This window comes from Bos mutus, chromosome 9 (genome assembly GCF_027580195.1).
Source record: "Bos mutus isolate GX-2022 chromosome 9, NWIPB_WYAK_1.1, whole genome shotgun sequence".
In the NCBI taxonomy this organism is placed as follows: domain Eukaryota; kingdom Metazoa; phylum Chordata; class Mammalia; order Artiodactyla; family Bovidae; genus Bos; species Bos mutus.
In genome coordinates this window covers 61,307,128-61,328,423 of record NC_091625.1, presented here as the reverse complement: position 1 = coordinate 61,328,423, position 21,296 = coordinate 61,307,128, and the positions used below count along the sequence as shown (strand labels likewise).

General features: G+C 38.1%; 1 protein-coding gene across 1 annotated transcript in view; it reads right to left on the bottom strand.

Annotated features, from left to right (window-relative positions):
- RNGTT (RNA guanylyltransferase and 5'-phosphatase) overlaps window positions 1-21,296 on the bottom strand; it is a 241,097-nt gene that overhangs the window by 155,467 nt on the left and 64,334 nt on the right. The window contains exon 9 of the mRNA XM_005889293.3: window positions 3,717-3,852. Within this exon, the coding sequence (XP_005889355.1) occupies window positions 3,717-3,852 (136 nt within the window). The remainder of the gene's footprint in view (window positions 1-3,716; window positions 3,853-21,296) is intronic.

The following is a 21,296-nucleotide window of genomic DNA, read 5'->3' as shown; positions in this document are numbered from 1 at the left end:
AGTATCTCGGTAGAAAAGAGACTTAAAAGTTGTGGGAAGTCATAAGAAAGATGTAGAGTTCCTTTTCCCTCCAAAGAAAAATAGTGAAGGTGTGGCAGACAGATAAACGACACAACCAAACAGAGCAAACAGAAACATAAAGAGTGCAGAACCAAGCCTACCAGAGATCACTCTGCAGAGAAAAACACAAGCAGTTTCTTGTTCAGAGTGTAACATACTAGTTCAGTCTCCCTTTTCAAATAGCCTTGTTCACCCAAAAGCTAAAAAAAGAATAAAATCTAAGTGGTAAACTTCAGAAGAGCCAGAATATTGGGTATTCTTGCACTATCAGACATTAAATTGTATGCTAAAGTTATCGCATTTAAGTCAACCTAAAACTACCACCATAAGTCCTAAATATTAGCAGAATAGGAAAATGAATCAAGAAACAAAGATATACGGATATCCTATACATAATTTAAAAATGACATATGTAATTTAAAAGGAAAAATCAGATTGGCTGACTGATGCTGGGGCAATAGCTTAGACATTGGGAAATACATAAAACTGTATCCCTACCTTATTCCTTTTATCAAAATATATTGTGGATAGATCAAGTATTTAAATTTACAAATGAAATCATAAGTATTAGAAGGAAATACAGGTGAGTATTATAGTAATTCTTAAGTAAAAATATCTCTTAAAATGGCACAAAAGCCAAATATTAAAAACCAAAGTGTTTAACTACTATATATTAAAAAGATAATAAGAAACTACTGTATAGCACAGGGAACACAATACTCTCTAATGATCTACATGGGAAAAGAATCTAAAAAACAGTAGGGGGTGTGTGTGTGTGTGTGTGTGTGTGTGTGTAACTGATTCACTTTGCTGGACACCTAAAATGAACACAGCACTTTAAAATCAATGGTATTCCAACAAAAATTTAAAAAAAAAAGTGTTCATAATACTTGTGCCACAGGAAACACTAGAAAAAAATTAAAAACACATTTTTATAAAATATGGGTCATAAAGCAATACCTCAATAAACAAAACATCTCATTAACCAGTAAGAAAAAGATGAATATCCAATAGAAAAATGTGTAAAAGATCTGAATGGGCAACTCACAAAAGAAATACCCTAACTCTGTACCATACTAAATACAGTAATAAGTGAAAAATGTTAAACGTCCTTAACAATTCACATAAATTAAGAGGTAAATATCACTATGTATCAGACACTATTATCAGCACTTTATAACCCATCCAACTTAATCTTCACAGGAGCACCAAGAACTTAGCCTAACTTCATTACAGATGAGGAAACCAAGTAAACCATAGGAGGGCCCTCATGTCATAACTTTTGGAGCCAATCAGGCACTATCAGTTAGAGTCAGGGCTCTTAACCACTGTGCTATATATTATCCCCTAAAATGAAAGAGTCATTTAAAATTAGAAGATTTTAAATTTTAAAAACCCAGTATACAGATCCTTTACATATGGTTGGCAGAACCATACATTTGTTCAAACTTTCTGGAAAGAAGAGTGGTAATCATACATGTCAATGTTTAAAATGGGCAATGCTCTCGAATCCAGCATAGTCCCCACAGTACAGTATAGCCTGTTACTGCCCCTTCCCTGCAAGGACTGCTCCTCTTGTACTACAAGTGGTACTGCCACCAATGAGCTCCTGGCCTCCACCATCATTCTTCCTTGGATTTACACGTCACTCAGACCAGGCCCTCTGGAATCTTCCCTGGGACCGATATATGGATACTAGGAGAAAAAGTTCCCTTTCTGCTTGGGTTGCAATGTAACTCGCCTCCCATGTGGAAAGAATCTGCATGCAATGAGAACAGACAAGTAAAGCAAACAGAGAGAAAGACAGTGCCTGGCCAATATCACTTGAGTCCCCAGATCCAGTCTGAAGCAAATCAAGCTGAAATCTAATTATTTGTGACAATTTAGTTCTTGTTTCCTCAGTTACTTTAAGATGGACTTCAATTACTTGTAATCAAAAGATTTTTAAATGCATATTACAGTCTCACTTCTAAGAATCTTAATTATAAAACTGCACAATTGTGAAAAGAAAAAGGTATAAGAATATGCATTCTAGTGTGTCTTTTAATACAAAAAGCTACCAAAAAGTCTAAATGTCCACCAAAAAAGGACTGGCTGAATTAATTATAGAATTGTTTGCAAACTGGTCTGATTAGAGTCACTTGGACACTTGAAGCTGACAAGTGCATAATTCCAGCTGATTTGTGTTGTTGTATGGCAGAAACCAACACAACGTTGTAAAGTAATTTCCCACCAATTAAAAAAAAAACAACCTACCTTGGCCCCAGGGAGAGTCTAATTCACTAGGTCTAGGACAGGTTATCATATTTTTTCCACTATTATCCCCTATCATTTTCATAATCAAGATAGCCTGAAAACCCCAAATTATAGTGTTTACATATATAGTGGCCTATTACTCAGACTTTTATATGAAAAAGGTCCAAAATATATTGCTAAGTAAACAAAAGACAAGTTACAAAACACATTCAGATCTTTTCATACAAAATTATGTAATAACTATCCATGCGGGCACATACTTGACCAGAGCACTCATTTTCAACCAGAGCAGAGGTACCTGTACTCAGAATCTTACTGGGACTGGAAGGATTCCCAACTTCCCCCAGAGATCCTGATACATGTACTGTTTAAGAATCTCTGTTCTGAGTTACTATTACTAACATGAACATGAATCCTTCAAAAGCAAGTGTCAGACTGAACGTTTTGGCACACAGGAAAAAAACTCTGGAATAATGTTTATCAAAATGATAACAGAAATTACTTCAGTAGTGGGTATTCAGCTGATTTTTATCAACTTTCTTGTACTGTTCTGTATTATTTCAATTTTTATTTACAATGAATTAATACTTTTAAAATCAGGGAAAAGAAAGCTATTCATATAAGAGAAAGATAAAATATTTTTAATCAAGTAATTTTATGATTATTAAATATAGATTTTCTGAATGGGAAAATTCTTAACAGTTTCCAAAATTCAAATGTAGAAGTACAGTGGCTACTTTCAAAGGCACGATCCTCTTTCAACAAGAACTATCAGTCCATATAGCTAAACAGCCAAAGGAAAATGTGATATATCATTGTGTTCGTGCTCAGTCACATCCAACTATTTGTGACCCGATGGACTACAGCCTTCCAGGCTCCTCTGTCCATAGAATTTTCCAAGCTAGAATAATGGAATGAGTTGCCAGTTTCTCCTCCAGTGGATCTTCCGAACCCAAGGATCAAACCCACGTCTACCGCACCTCTTGCATTGCATATGGATTCTTTACTACTAAGCCACCAGGGAAGCGTGATATGTCATATCACACAATTAAAATTCGATCAACAAGTAAAACCATAAAATAAAATGAATCTTTTGCAATAAATTTTTTTTTCAATCACAAAGAACAAAAAAATTAAGATTTAATTTTGCTTGCTTATTCTGTATCTAAGACAACAATCAAGTGACAGTAAGTGTAGGAAATGAAATAAATGAAATTTAACATCTTAGTAAAAACTAGATTCAATTTTTTAACTGTCAACTCTATATCAATAAAAAGTTTTTAAAAAACTGGATCTAATTCTAAATTTCATGTTTAATTATTAAAAATACACATTTACTTGCACAAGAAAGAAAAATAGCAATGTTTGATTTTTTTAAAAAAGATAAAAATATGACTTACCCCATCTAACAGAGTATTTGATAAATGCATACGGAGATCTTTACGAAATGGAAATTCCAGATTTGAAACATGAAACACTGAATTATCTCTATCAATCATAAAAACTTCATTTGTGCCATCAATCAACATCATATACCTGTAAATGAAACATTAAGAAAGTAATATTAACAGTATAATTCAAGAATAGGGTCATAAGAAATAACAGTTAAACTGTTTTTCCTTAGACTTGCAATAGCTACCTGGGATAATGTTCACCAGAGTGCCCCCTCCACCATCATTCAGATTAAAGTACCATAAATAATAAATTTGTTTTTTTTTTAAGTTTTTGCTTCCTATAAAAAACACAGGGTATACAGAAATCAAAACTTTTTATGGAAACAATGTGATATTCAAAAGCAATCTTATAACCCATCTTAGGAGAGAGGCATTCTCTAATTTTTATTAAACTTCAGACATCAAAGTTTATAAAACACACAAACACACATATATGTAATTACTGCATTTTACTAGCTCAACAGCTATACGGATTAGGTGCTGCTGTCTCCACTTTGCAGTAGGAAAAAAAGAGAGTAAGTGATAAACAAATGCCCAGACTTCAGTGTATCCCGGGTACCTTCTACCATACAACAATGAGCAGAACAGCTAACCCCTTTCTTTGAATTAATATAATGATAAAACCAGATCCCACCATTTCAGGAACAACTATCATTCATTACTATCAAATTAAAATATTTTTTAACACAAGTTCATAAAAATTTTCATTAGTCAATCATTTCATTTCAGAAAGTGAAGAAGAACTAGAGCCTCTTGATGAAAGTGAAAGAGGAGAATGAAAAAGTTGGCTTAAAGCTCAACATTTAAAAACTAAGATCACAGCAGCCGGTCCCATCACTTCATGGCAAATAGATGGGGAAATACTGGAAACAGTGGCTGACTGTATTTTTTGGGGTTCCAAAATCACCGCAGATGGTGGCTGCAGCCATGAAATTAAAAGACGCTTACTCCTTGGAAGAAAAGTTATGACAAACCTAGACAGCATATTCAAAAGCAGAGACATAACTTTGTCAACAAAGGTCCATCTAGTCAAGGCTATGGTTTTTCCTGTGGTCATGTATGGATGTGAGAGTTGGACTATTAAAGAAAGCTGAGCATCGAAGAATTGATACTTTTGAACTGTGGTGTTCGAGAAGACTCTTGAGAATCCCTTGGACTTCAAGGAGATCCAACCAGTCCATCCTAAAGATCAGTTCTGGGTGTTCATTGAAAGGACTGATGTTCAAGCTGAAACTCCAATACTTTGGCCACCTGATGCAAAGAGCTGACTCACTTGAAAAGACCCTGATGGTGGGAAAGATTGAAGGCAGGAGGAGAAGGAGATGACAGATGATGAGACTGTTGGATGGCATCACCGACTCAATGGACATGGGTCTGGGTGAACTGAAGGAGTTGGTGATGGACAGGGAGGCCTGGCATGCTGCAGTTCATGGGGTCGCAAAGAGTCAGACACGACTGAGCGACTGAACTGAACTGAACTGATCTTCCCCGATGGCTCAGACAGTAAAGAATCCACCTGCAATGTGGGAGACCTGGCTTGGGAAGATCCCCTGGAGAAGCAAATGGCTACCCATTCCAGTATTCTGGCCTGGAGAATTCCATGGACAGAGGAGCCTGGCAAGCTACAGTCCATGGAGTTGCAAAGAGTCGCACATGACTGAGCAGCTTTCATTTCACTTCACTTCATATACATTAAAATGACTTTGGTCATTAGTCATCCTTCCAATGACCAAGTTACTGTCAATACATTCACTGATATATTGATGTAAGTTACTGTCACTGACTCCCAACTAGTGGATCATCAAGAATGGAGCACTACTGCACACCATATAAAAAAATGAAGTCCAGATGAATTCACAGTTGAGGAAATTACAGACTGACAGGCTATACTACCAAACAGAGAGCAGCAAGATTTGGGGTGAAAATGGAGATCATATCCAGGCACCAAACTCTTCAAAGAATGAGAAAAAATTGACAGCAATAAATTAGAAAGTTGAAAGGCATGAGCTTCAAAGGAACAGAAGAATCACTGTGTTGTCTGGTTTGTTGTTAAATGAAACAGTGGAAGAATAATAGTCCCGATGTACCACTGAGAATGGAAGGAATGTGGATCAAGTCGGTCTAATCTCCTACCCATGAGGCAGATGAGAAAAAAAGCAGCAGCAACTGAAAGATGGGAGCTGAATCAAGTTAAGGCCAGGGGATAGAAGAAACATTCAACTGAAGATGTGGAAGCAAACATACATGGAGGCTATTATTCCAGAAGATAACTTGTTTCCCATAAACAAGTGTTCTAAGAAAACAGAGAGATGTGTTCAGCTGAGTTGCTCAGTCGTGTCCGACTCTTTGCGACCCCATGAATTGCAGCACGCCAGACCTCCCTGTCCATCACCAACTCCCAGAGTTCACTCAGACTCACGTCCATCGAGTCAGTGATGCCATCCAGCCATCTCATCCTCTGTCGTCCCCTTCTCCTCCTGCCCCTAATCCCTCCCAGCATCAGAGTCTTTTCCAGTGAGTCAACTCTTCACATGAGGTGGCCAAAGTACTGGAGTTTCAGCTTTAGCATCATTCCTTCCAAAGAATACCCAGGGCTGATCTCCTTCAGAATTGACTGGTTGGATCTCCTTGCAGTCCAAGGGACTCTCTAGAGTCTTCTCCAACACCACAGTTCAAAAGCATCAATTCTATGGTGCTCAGCTTGCTTCACAGTCCAACTCTCACATCCATACATGACCACAGGAAAAACCATAGCCTTGACTAGATGGACCTTTGTTGGCAAAGTAATGTCCCTGCTTTTGAATATGCTATCTAGGTTGGTCATAACTTTTCTTCCAAGGAGTAAGCATCTTTTAATTTCATGGCTGCAATCACCATCCGTAGTGCAGTGATTTTGGAGCCCCAAAAAATAAAGTCTGACACTGTTTCCACTGTTTCCCCATCTATTTCCCATGAAGTGATGGGACCAGATGGCATGATCTTAGTTTTCTGAATGTTGAGCTTTAAGCCAACTTTTTCACTCTCCTCTTTCACTTTCATCAAGAGGCTTTTTAGTTCAGGAGAGGGGAAAGGGAGGGCTGATTAAGGGAACAGAAGTGCGTGACAACAGGCTGAAGAGCAGCAAAACAGACCAAAGGCGCAGACATTTGGGGACTGGACTGGAAGCATGCTGTTACTAGTGTTTTCAAAATAATTAGTCCCAGCAGGCCCCTGGGGAGGAGGTGGAGGACTCCTGCCCTTGCTACATATTAAAAGAGCGGCAGCCCTCGGAGATAAGGATTGTGAAGACTCAGGCTGCACTTGGAAAAAGAAAATCAGCCTCCGTCTAGACTGACAGTGCTCCTGAGAGACTCAGACCAACTGGAGGGCCAGCAGACTGGCCAACAACAGCAATACGTAGCTCCCAAAGCCCTCCTGCAAGTGCTTTCCAAAAGCTGCAACTCCTGGTAGAATCTAGTCTTCTTGAAGAAGTCAACCTTGCCCTGGGTGGTGTTTCAAAGAGAATTTAAATCAACATAAGAACAGGTCAAGTAAAAAGCCTTCTGATACCTGCAAAAATGGTACTGAAGGCACAATCTATCATATTGTTTAAAGATCTAGACCAGCACTTTGCAAAGTTTATTATTAACTTTTAGTATTTCCCTGGCAAAATAATCAGGAACATTTAAGGTTGTAAGAAAACATACAAGGAATTACTCAGTTTCCAAGTTATTAAACTTTTCCTCCAGTTTAAAAAAAAAAAAAAAAAAATAGAAAAGCCTATTAATTTAACTTAGCCCATTATTTCCTAAACTTATTCCTGATATCTGTTAATATCTGCAGAACTAGTATTCCATATTTACAATCTGAGAAAAGCTGGCTTACGCTAATGAATTTCAAAATTCAGAAAAAAGAAATAGTTTACCTCTTCTGATCATATGATGACAACAGAAATTATATCTCCCTTTTTGCAGGTTACCCAGAAGTTCAGAATTAAATATAATGTTAAAACAGAGTAAGTATTAAATCCTAGGGTGCTGGTACATTTGCTTTTTCTGTCATAATTATTCTCTATTCATTTTTTTAACAAATTTGAGATAAGTATACACACACATAAATATATATGTATATACATCTTACTATCAGACTTTGCTTTTTACTTCAAAATACTATCTCTGTATACTTATGCATAAACAGGTTTAAAAGACCAAAGAAGAAAGGACTTTAGAAGATGGAATTCACTATAAAAGATTGTTCATGGGAAACTCAGCATGCATCTACAGATATATCATAGAAATTATTTAGCAGTTGGTATTCCAGGATTCTTCTGCACATATAAATTTTCAGGCTTTAGAACAAAAGTTTCTGGGATGCGATTTCTGGTTTGAATTCCAGTCATTTCAAATCACATGTTCTTTTTATGTGATACCCACAAAATGTAAGAAGTTATTTCATGTTAGGGAAGAAACAAGCAATGTGGAAATATTTTCATATCACTCCAAAGTCTCTGAATGAATAGATTCTTTAAACAAATGAAACCATCCCATGTACCATCAGATGCTGGCATAGTACATAATGATGGTTCTACCTTCAGTGAAAGTGGATCACTAATGCAATATGATTTCTTATTAATCATGACATAACTTCAACTGCAAATCTAATATACAGGATTACTAAATTATTTTTATAATATCCATTCTTATTAAAAGACAAAACTTAGTAAGAAGTTTCACTGAACTAGAAAGCACTGATTCATTTTTTATATTAAAATATATATACCAAAGCCATATAAATAACAGCAAAGCCAAATGCATTCGTTCACTCATTCAGGCCATGCCACAAGGCCTGCATGATCTTAGTTCCATGACCAAGGATTGAACCCATGACCCTTGATGTGGAAGCGCAGAGTCCTACCCACTGGACCACCAGGGAAGCCTCGCATAAACTGTTTCATGGTATATAACCTTCGAGACAGTCACTGAGACATGAGACAGCTATTCAAGTAAAACCACCAACAGCATATTAATACAATTCAGGAAGTACATAATTAAAGAAAAGGAAAACTGATTTAAAAAATTGGTAACTAATAGCATCTTAAGAATTTTAATTCACACTTCTAATACTCTCAGGGTAAAATTGTCTTTAAACATCTTATAATTTAAATTTATCACTAATATCCATTGATACAGAAAGAGATTCACAATATATTAAATGAAGAAAGAGCAACTTAAAAATCAGAATGTATGAGTATGAGGGGTAGGGAGTTAAAACTCTGAATAGTAAAACAGACAAGAAAGCCTATACCAAAATGGTAAGAACTGTCATCTCTAGGTAGAATTATTAATGATATTTGCTTTCCTCACTATACTCTTTTGTACTTTTAAGAAATATAAAAAATAAGCACATATTGCTTTTTCAAGCCAGGGTGGGGGTGAAAATTAAAGCTACAAAAAAAAACAAAAAATAGAAATACAGTCTAATTACAGTCTAAACATTTTTCCCTGGGCAATAAAATAAGATGGGATGTTAAACCTTGGTCTGACTCTTTGTGAATTCTCTAGGCCAGAATACTGGAGTGGGTAGCCTTTTCCCTTCTCCAGGGGATTCTCCCAACCCAGGAATCGAACAGGGGTCTCCTGCACTGCAGGCGGATTCTTTACCAACTGAGTTATCAGGGAAGCCCAGTCATACCACAGCAGCTTCAAAATTAGCAGGTATTTCTCCTCTCCTATATAAAGCACTCAAAGTGGGTAATAAAAACAGAAAAGTTGACTCATTTCACCATCTCTATCTACTTTTACCAATTCCCATCAAACTAACTATAGTTTTTTCTTTTTAAAGGATTAACCAATTAATTTTTTTAAATACTTACTAAAGGGTCAACCAGGTATCACGCACAGATGCTAGAAATATAATAATGTAAACAGCACAAGTTCTTCATCTAACTTCATATGGTTTTATACCTTTAGCAAGAAAACAAGGCATTAAACAAATAATCCCAAACACAGTAAGTACTCATAAGATGAAGTTGTTGTTGTTCAGTTGGTAAGTCGTGTCTGACTCTTCTGCAACTCCATGGACTGCAGCCCACCAGGCTCCTCCGTCCATAAGATTTTCCAGCCAAGAATACTGGAGTGTGTTGTTGTCTCCTTCCCCAAGGGATATTCCACCAGACCCAGGGATTGAACCCTCATCTCCTGCGTTAACAGGCAGATTCTTCACCAGTGAGCCACCAGGGAAGTACCAAAGTGAAGCACATGATGCTATAGGAGCACACAAAAGGTACAACCTGTCAGAGTTCAGACATCAGGAAAGGATCCCAGAAGGATTCTCAAGTAGCTGATGGTAACAGCAGGTTATAATCACTTAGTGAGCAATGACTATGCACAAAGGAAAGTCAAAGTACTTTATGTTAACTCAATTAAGTCTTAAAACAATCTGACCATGTAGAGAAAATTATTCTGCCTGTATTCCTGATGAGGAAACTGAAATCACACTCAGTAACCTGCTCAAAGCCATAAAGATGGCAAAACAGCAAAGCTGTTATTAAAACCTAGACAAGAGCCTATCTCAACAACCTCTATAGTATCCTGCCTCTGACCTGCGTTGTGCAGGAGTTAACTGAACACACATTGTGGGGTCGGGAGGGAAAAGGGAAGGGGATAGGAGTGTGTTGTGAGAACCAGTGCTTGGTACACAGTCTGCCAGGGGCAATATCCTTGAGACAAAAACAGAAGGTTCATGCTCTGGCAACAACAACAAATTCAGAATATGGAAGCATAGAGAGGAAGAAAGATAACTTGAGACTACAGAAGTAGTCAAGGACTCAGTGATTAATGAAAACTATTTTTAACTTTATTCTAGAAAGTGGAAAATCCCTCTTTTGAGACAAACAGAAACCATAAAGGGTAATTCAAACCCAAGAGGTGTGATTCAGGAAACTGGTTACATAGATATTGGGAAGATGAAAAGGTAAGAAGGGAAAATGAAGGTAATCAAGAGATGCGTAACTGCAGGAGGTACTCTACCCAGAGGGCTGTGGGAACAAAATGGAAGAGGCATGTTAGCAGAGGCCAGGAGTTTGGAGGATGGGCACTGTGAAACATGGAAGAGGTGGGGAGGTCAATGGAGCTCAGGACTCAAAGCTCTAAAGTGGCACCAAATGGCTAAGACCTGGACCTCTAAGGAGAGGAGCCCAGCATCTCAAGTTTCAGTCTCTATGGAGGAGTACAGAAGGAGGATGCTCAAACTGCTGAGAAGACACAGCGTTGTGGGTGAGGAAATGCAGGTGGCACTCCTCTGCCTAGAATGCACCTCCAGCAGCAGGCATGTCTGAGAGGGAGCAGTACCCTTGGTGCTGAGATTGCTAAAAGAAGCTGGGAGTGAAGTGAAAGTTGCTGCCACCTGCTGAAGGGATAAAGAAACTAACACTAGGGAAGTCTCTTCTCTCACCTTCCAAATTCCTGCTAGTGCTCCCCATGGTAAAACTCAACAGGACGCGAGCTGGCAAGGAAGTCTGAGAAACAGTTTGCACAGTTTAAAAGGGTGGACTGGGAGCTCAGAAACAGCAGGTGAAGAAACAGCAGACCACTGAAATGCTTTTAGCTAAGTAATAACACAATCTGACCTGCATTTTTCAAAGTTCACCCCTACATTATGTGTACTCCTATAGGGTAGGAACCAATCTGTAGACCAGAGAAATTATGAGGTTTTTACAGTACCCCAAGTGGGAATGCAGTGGCAGTGATCACTTAGAGGTGTAAGTGGATAAATTCAAGACATGAAAGAGGCAGGCTGACAGGATACTATGCTCCTGACAGGCAGTGGGGCTGAGGGGCAGAAGTCAAGGAGGACTTTCAGGCTTCTGGCAGGAGGAATGGGTGCACTCGATTTATTGATCCATGGAGCACTGGAGGAGGAGTCGCTGTTCAGTTTAGTGGGGTGGAAGTGATGGCATATGGACTTGGAGCTTTTCATTTTTATACTAGAAACAAAAATGCCCTGATTTTTCTATCCTGTGTCTAACAGGTTGGAGGCAGAATCTAAGTCAGACAACCAAATGCTTCCTTTTCAAAACTTTTAACTTGAGTGACAGTGAGGCACAGGAATAGCTTAAAAGTGACTCAGAGTGACGGCAGAGGCATCATTAGCAAACGCCAAAGGTGGCTTCCTCTTCCAAGTGCTCCTGTGCCTGACCTTGGCCCTGGTCCTTGCTGCCTGGCCTCCCTTGGTTCTTACCCATTTTCTGAGACTGGTTCTCCTCAGAGTCAGCCTTCTAACATATCCCTTTGCTTACATGAGCCAAAGTTGATTTCTACTGCTTCTAGTCGATCTAATGCTAATGGATATGCTGGGTTTTGGGTTGCTTTTTTTTCTTTTTTTTCCATTTTGCCTATTATATACAGTTGAATTCACATAAGTTAAATGTGCCTATGACGGAACCCCACTGCAATACGTTCCCCAACCTATCCTTAATACAAACGGTTACATGACACTAGCTCTTTACACAATAACCTCAGGCCAAAAGATATGCCATCTATTTCCTGTCCTTGATAACTATACGTTAAGCCCAAAGTTTACCTTCCCTTGTATCTTTTCCTCCCATAAGAATTCACTGCCAAACCTCTACTGTTTCTATACCAGCTACGCTGCCTCTCATATCTATTCCCAAAAGGACTGGTATATAGTCCCTGAAACCTAATTCTCAAGATTGCAGAGAAATAAATTCCGCTATATTAAAATTTCTTATAAAGAAAATTCACAGTTTAGAGTCACTTCCCCATATACAATTATAAACCTTCCTGACATAAGAGCAGTTAGTCAGACTCCCCCACGCCCACCAACACCTGTCAGACCTTACTTCAGAAACGATACAAGAAAAGCTGACCTGCTAAACTGCAGCTTTCTTCCTTCCTCATGCGGGCTTATGAACACTTTGCCTTTTCCTCTCACTAGCTCACCGCTCAGTACATTTGATCTCTGGTAATTTCTTTTGCAAAGTATATCCATGTCCTCTTTAAGCCATTTTTCCCCATTTCTTTCAACTCTTAAAGAAAAGGGAAATGTATGTTATGCATATTTTACCACAATTTTTAAAAATGAAAAACAAGAAGTTACAGTCATGAGTTTTCACCTAGACCAAATAAAAAATCAGTGTCACAGAGTCCCTTTCACAATCTCTATCATACTCTCAATCTATCTCATCTTACAAAAATGAAATCCATTTTCTCAAGAGAGTTTTTAAATGAGTCAAAACAGAGTTTTTATAAATGTCTTATATTTGTTGCAATATAGTTTGTTTGGTTACCTGTGTTGGAACAGTACATCTTGTCACTTTTCACACAGTAAGTAACTTACCTACCTTAAAAGCAAGCTTTATAGGCTAGGCTTGGAATCTAACCACTATTAAGACTAGAATTCTGTGGAAACACAACCTAAAGTCTACCAACTTAAATTAAGGAATCTCAGAAAAAGGTTTCAGATAACTTAAAACATCACTGTTTGTACTGCTTTCACAAAAAGACCAATATTTGATGATAAAACAATCTAATCCTACACATGAGCTTTACTTCCAAACATAATGGCTATAATCTGCTTATCTGACACAAACATTTCAACCTTTGAAAACAAAAAGTATCTGAAGGAAAAGTATAGCTTTACCTAATCTCACCTTCCTAGAAATTTAAAGAACTCAATTAAGGTCATTCCTATTTTCACATTAACAAATTAAAGAGAACATACACACAAACAGTAACACTACCACCTAACTTTTTTTAAAATGTTTTATTTCTGCTATTAACAATCATTTAAATGAAGACATGGTCCTAACATACTCTTCACATAACTGGGAAGACATAGTTCATAAAAAACTATTAAAATTCTCAGACTTCCCTGGTGGATTAAGAATCCAACTGCCCATGCAGGGGACATGGTTTCAATCCCTGACCCGGGAAGATTCCACATGCTGCGGAGCAGCTAAGCTCGTGTACCACAACTACTGAGCCCGTGCACTTAGAGCCTGTGCAACAAGAGGAGCCACCACAATGAGAAGCCCACGCACCACAACTAGAGAAAGCCCAGGTGCAACAAAGACGTGTGCAACCAAAAATAAAGATAAATATTATTTAAAAAGGAAACTATCAAAATTTTCATTCAACATTATAGAAGATTCCAACCCAACAGGTATTTTTACCTTGATGTATTGATTCTAAAAGCACAACAGACTTCTTTAAAAGGATTAGCTTAGCTTCTTTATACTCTTCATATCACATCAATTTAAATTCATGAAACAGATGTGATTAAAGTTTTATAATCTTAAATTCACTTTAAGCCCACAGCTTCAATCTATTACATGATCACTTATATACACATGGGCTTCCCTGGTGGCTTAGAGGTTAAAGCATCCACCTGGAATGCGGGAGACCTGGATTTGATCCCTGGGTCAGGAAGATCCCCTGGAGAAGGAAAATGGCAACCCACTCCAGTACTCTTGCCTGGAGAATCCCATGGAGGGAGGAGCCTGGTAGGCTACAGTCCATGAGGTCGCAAAGAGTCGGACAGGACTGAGCAACTTCACTTTCACTTTATATATACACAACAGTAATTAGACAGACAGTCTGTATTATTTAATTTTAAACTGCAAAGCCCATTTACTTCCTCTCCAATTTAAGTGTTAAACTTTGATCTTAACATGTTAACTGCAAATTAAATGGCAGGCCAAAAGCATAAGACAGTTTGAACAGTTTGCCAACCGGTCTCTTGAGAAATCTGTATGCAGGTCAGGAAGCAACAGTTAGAACTGGACATGGAACAACAGACTGGTTCCAAATACGAAAAGGAGTATGTCAAGGCTGTATATTGTCACCCTGCTTATTTAACTTATATGCAGAGTACATCATGAGAAATGCTGGACTGGAAGAAACACGAGCTGGAATCAAGATTGCCGGGAGAAATATCAATAACCTCAGATATGCAGATGACACCACCTTTATGGCAGAAAGTGAAGAGGAACGAAAAAGCCTCTTGATGAAAGTGAAAGAGGAGAGTGAAAAAGTTGGCTTAAAGCTCAACATTCAGAAAACTAAGATCATGGCATCCGGTCCCATCACTTCATGGGAAATAGATGGGGAAACAGTGGAAACAGTGTCAGACTTTATTTTGGGGGGCTCCAAAATCACTGCAGATGGTGACTGCAGCCATGAAATTAAAAGACGCTTACTCCTTGGAAGGAAAGTTATGTCCAACCTAGATAGCATATTGAAAAGCAGAGACATTACTTTGCCAACAAAGGTCCATCTAGTCAAGGCTATGGTTTTTCCTGTGGTCATGTATGGATGTGAGAGTTGGACTGTGAAGCAAGCTGAATGCTGAAGAATTGATGCTTTTGAACTGTGGTGTTGGAGAAGACTCTTGAGAGTCCCTTGGACTGCAAGGAGATCCAACCAGGCCATTCTGAAGGAGATCAGCCCTGGGATTTCTTTGGAAGGAATGATGCTGAAGCTGAAACTCCAGTACTTTGGCCACCTCATGTGAAGAGTTGACTCATTGGAAAAGACTCTGATGCTGGGAGGGATTGGGGGCAGGAGGAGAAGGGGATGACAGAGGATCAGGTGGCTGGATGGCATCACTGACTCGATGGACGTGAGTCTGAGTGAACTCCAGGAGTTGGTGATGGACAGGGAGGCCTGGCGTGCTGCGATTCATGGTGTCGCAAAGAGTCGGACACGACTGAGCAACTGAACTGAACTGAACTGAAATGTCTTCTACCTCTGGAGAGTCATCTTTATTTTATATGTTGTTTCTATAGCAAGTTTTCCACTATGCTATGTTCATCTAAGTTTTGTTTAAGTTTGGTAATTGGTAAACTTTGTCTATAGAAAAATTATCAGTCAAAAAACTTTATTTCAACTTACATAATTCACCACAAATTATTCTTGAAAACCTAGGGGTATCTACTATGAAAAAAATAATCACAAGTCATCCAAGCCTTCTCACTAAAATATCATGTATGTCCCTATTTCTATTAATAGACAGTAACAATTTTTAAAGCGTAGATGCTTCTATTTCAAGAAACCTCCTTCAACCAGCAAGACTTAGTCTTGCGCGAAGCTTAAAACTCAACACCGCAAAAGAATCTGGCAGGCATAGGGCCCAGTATCAGTTTCTGGATTCCACCCTCCCACTTCACAGAGTTAATGACACATAATACAAATAATCAAGTTTTTAAAAAGATTTAGAGTAAACTTTTTGTTCCAAACCACCCAAAAATTTAAATTTTTTTATTTTCTTACTTTGTTTTCATTAAGTATGAGGGGTACCAATGCTATTATTACAGGCTTTGGAAAGAAAATTCCAGTTTCATAGCCTGTAATACCAGACTCTCAATCAGTGTTTGCCAACTAGACTGGTAAAAAATAGGCAGGCATCTGGAACCAAAAATCCCATCAAATATTATAAATGATTATAACAGTCCAACCCAAAGGTATATGCTTTAACTTCAGAACTGCAACTGCCCTACCCTTTCTCATTTTGCCATCCTCCACTGCTCAGAAATACATACATGCCTACTGCCAAGCTTTCGTTTCTATAAAACCACATCTTGTCCTAAAATACATAATCTTCAAACTCTTACTCAAAACTTCCTTTCATGGAATCTCTCATACTCTAAATAACAGGTCCTATTCAACTTGCTCTATCCCTCCCAAGTTTTCTAAAACTTGTAAATCTAGTATGTCCCACCTCTGGTAGAAAAGAAAGCATACGGCAGGAGCATGCAGGAGCCTGAAAATTCACTTGAAGGCGTCTCAACTTTATTTTTAATTGAGCTCATTTAAGCTAAAATATAACAAATATTAAAAAACATAATCTACAATGTGTTATTCACTAGTGAACATTAGTAGTATTAAAAGTATTTTATTACAAGCCGTTAATTGTTTTATATATATATATAGCAATTATATATACATATAGCAATTATATATATCTATATAATATATAGCAAATAGGAGTGAAGATATCCATAGGCAGAACAGAAGGCCCCTACATAGAAAGATATGTGGGAGGCCACTGTGGAGGTTAAGACATTCCTGACAGGCTCTTTCTAGCTGTGTGATTTTGCACAAATCACTTGATTACTCTAAAATGCAGTTTCCTCATCAAAAATTTCCACCTCCTAATGTGACTGTAAGAATTAAATGAGTTAGTACCCCCATGCTCAAAGTAGCATTATCCAAACCAGCAACAGTATACAAGCAACACAAGTGTCCACTGACAGATAAAAGGATAAGCAAAATGTGGTATATATATTAAATGGAACCTTATTCTGCCCAAGAAAATGAGAAAATTTCTGAAATATGCTATAATACAAATGAACCTTGAGGACATTATGCTAAGTGAAATAAGCCAGTCACAAAAAGATAACTACTGTGTGATTCTACCTCTTTGAGGTACCTAGATTAGTTAAAAAAAAAAAATCAGAAAGATCAAAAGTAAAATGGGTGGATACCAGGGGAATGGAAAATTATCACTCAATGGGTATAGACTTTTAGTTCTACAAGATGAAAAGAGTTCTGGACATGAGTGGCAGAGATGTGTGCCAACATTATGAATGTATTTAACACCACTGAACTATATACTAAATAATAGTTAAAGTGGTAACTTTTACAGTATGTGTATTTTACCACCATAAAATTTTTTTTTTAAAAATGAGTTAATACATGAAGGATAAAGAACTGTATGTACCTGTTACATGGTAATAAAACTCAAGTTACTGCTACTACATTATGTCCAAGGCACACAGTAAGTACCTAATTAAGGCAGGATATAATTATTAATACCACAACTATTACTTTAGACAATCCAAACAAGAGTTGAGGTCACTGATAAACAAAGACTGGATAAGAGAGGAAGGATTCATTTCCTGTAGGCAGGAAAGAAGAGGACATCTCTTCTGAATAAAGAGGAAAAAGGTAAGTGAACCAGAAATTTTGAACTGGTAGAAAAATAACCCTTGGTAACTCCCTGTGAAGGTGATTCACAGCACTCAAACTCAAGCTTTTAAGCATACTTACACAAAGGGAGACAACAACTACAGCAAACAGCTCCTTTTAATTTTTCCATGAAGAGTTATAACCCAAGAAAATTTTGTAAAATCAGAAGCTACACTACCTGCGTGAGCAATAACTCAAAGAGCTCAAAGAGCCTGTGTCAGGTGCATGTCTCAATCTGCCTAGGAAACTGTTTCCTAAACACTAAGATGATAAAAAAAAAAAACCTGAGCCTAAAATACGCCAATGTATCGAAACAGCTTCTTAAGATTTACTAACAAAAATGGTATATATAAGTAAACACACGGCAACTCCAAAAGCTATTGTACATAATGGAAAACTATCACATTTTTGTCCCAGTCTAGCACATCAAATAAAAATTAGTAAACGAATACTTTAAACAAAAGTATACTTAAGGGAATTCCCTGGCAATCAGGGGTTAGGACTCCACACTTTCACTGCCAAGAGAATGGGTTCAACCCCTGGGGGGGAACTAAAATCCCACAAGCTGAACTGTGTGTCCAAATTAAAATATATATGGATACAGATATATACATGTGTATATATATAATATACACGTATGGGGCTTCCCTGGTGGCTCAGTGGTAAAGAATCCACCTGCCAGTGCAGGAGATGCAGGAGACAAGTTTGATCCCTGGGTCGGGAAGATGCCCTGGAGAAGGAAATGGCAACTTACTCCATTCTTCTTGCCTGGAGAACCTCCAGAGAAGCCTGGCAGGCTATACAGTCCATGGGATCACAAAGAGTTGGATTCAATTTAGTAATGAGCATGCACACACATATACATGTATGTATCTATATATATGTATGCTGCTGCTGCTGCTAAGTTGCTTCAGTCGTGTCCAAATCTGTGCAACCCCACAGACGGCAGCCCACCAGGCTTCTGTGTCCCTGGGATTCTCCAGGCAAGAATATTGGAGTGGGTTGCCATTTCCTTCTCCAATGCATTCATGCATGCTAAGTCGCTTCAGTTGTATCCGACTCTGTGCGACCCTATGGACAGCAGCCCTCCAGGATCCACTGTCCACAGGATTCTCCACGCAAGAATATTGGAGTAGATTGCCATTTCCTTCTCCATATATATGTATATATAGACATAATTCTTGGAAACATGCAAAAGAAAAACTTTCACGAAAATATATGTTCAAAAGTTATATTCAGTAGATTTTTCCTCTCTTAGTCACAGAAATATTCTTGTTTGGCTGCTGACTAGGGTAAAAAGAGCAGAAAGGATTCAAAAGAGAAGAGAAAGAAAGCGTTAAGCAAGATCACAAGTTAGTTCCAATTATAATCTTCTAGTTTTCACATTTTACGTTAAGGAACTTTTTTTTTTATTATTTTTGGATTTGAACCCATGGACTGTAGCCAGCCAGGCTTCTCTGTCCACGCAATTCTTCAGGCAAGAATATTAGAGTGGGTTGCCATTTCCTTCTCTAGGGGATCTTCCTGCCCCAGGGATCTAACCTTTGTCTCCTGCAGCTCCTGCATTATAAGCAGATTCTTTACCGCTAAGCCACCAGGGAAGCCCCTACCTTAGGCAACTTTTGAAACTCACTGTTGCCTAGACTAGCTGAATAAATGCCAATATAACCTACTTTCATTAAAAGTTTTCACAAAAGACCCCAAAGAGGTTCACCTAACAGTCCTCAAATTATAACTGAAAGTGGGAAATAAAGTGCTGCTACAGGGTCTCCCTGTGCCTTGTCAGAACAACCCTTGAGGAGTCTTGGCAGCACTGGCTCTCTGGCTTTTCTTCCTTCAGTCACAGAAGTAGGCTGGCTGCTTCTCCTTCAACAGCAACTATTCTTCAAGTGTTCGCTTCCCTGCCTTCTGTATCTCTATAGAGTGCTCTCTGTCCATACCATACGTATTTCAAAAAATAGATCTTTTAAGTATCTCAAAGGCCACTGGGCTAACCAACTGATGGAGCAATCCCAGGTGACCTTAAACTTCAAGATTGAGATAAGGGAACTCCCACCTTACAACTTGTTAAGAATAACTTAAGAAGAAGTAGGAGTTGGTATAATAGTCAAAATTTAAATCACAGACTCATGGTTCAGCAATCATTAAAACTCTGACATGTTTAAAAATATAAACTAAGGATTTAAGCAGTTACCTGTATAATAATTTTCTTCCTGTAGCCTAAACACCTTACTGCCTGATGGCCAGAACCAGTTGAGCTCAGGCAGGCTGCCTCCACCTCGTGACATCCTTTGTGCTATTCCTCTGGCCTATGTTACTCACTCTTCACTAGTCATCCTCCTCCTAAGAACTCCTACGTTCTAGAATCTACGTCACATCATTTATAGGCAATTATATTTCATATTGTTCTCTCATGTATTCCCATTTTAATATCGAAATTAGATTTTCAACCATTTAAGGGCATGAATCACATCTTAGTTTCTTTTTTTAAATAGGTTCAAATTTTAAAAGTAGAATTTTACCATGACAATGGAATCCCTCTTCAGAAAGTTAGAGTTTGGTTTATTTTAATGAATCTATTAATTTGGTAGAATGTGCAACTATTAACACTTACCAAGTACTTCCTACATGTTAAACATTATTCTAAGTGCTTTAGATGAAATTACTTAATCCCATTACATCTAGGAGGTAATTATTATTGTTATCTCAATTTTTCAGATGGGCAAGTTGGAAGACAGAGGGGTTATATAACTTTCCTAGGATCACATGACTAATAAGCATGTAAACCTCAGGATTTGAACCCAGGTAGTCTAGTTTCAGGGCTTCCCTCATAGCTCAGTTGGTAAAGAATCTGCCTGCAATGCAGGAGACCTGGGTTTGATTCCTGGGTCAGGAAGATCCCCTGGAGAAAGAAATGGCAACCCACTCCAGTATTCTTGCCTGGAAAATCCCATGGTCAGGGGAGCCTGGCAGGCTACCATCCATGGGGTTGCAAGAGTCGGACACGACTTAGCAACTAAACCAAACCACCGCAGTCTAGTTTCAATACCCAAGCTCTTAACCACTATGCTATACTGCTTCTCAAAAATAAACCTGTTTTTACAAGTTAATATATTAATACATAAACAGTCTTATTTTTAGAATTGTATTACATTACTATCTTTATAGGTCCTTGATTCTATTGACTATGCAGAATATCTAATACAGGCTCATGATCTCTCTTATTTGAAAACTTTGGATGTATTTTATTCTAGATGTCATTTCAGTATTTTGAATTTTAAAAAATATTTAGACAAATTAATCCTAAAATGTATTTTAAAAAATTGTTCTTGTTGTTGTTATTTAGTTGCTAGGTCATGTCCAACTTTTTTCTGACCCCATGGACTGTAGCCCACCAGGCTCCTCTGTCCATGGGATTTTCCAGGCAAACATACTGGACTGGGTTGCCATTTCCTTCTCCAGAGGATATTCCCAACCCAGGGACTGAACCTACGTCCCCTGCATTGCAAGCAGATTCTTTACTACTGAGCCACCTGGGATGCCCAGGTGGGTTTTACCT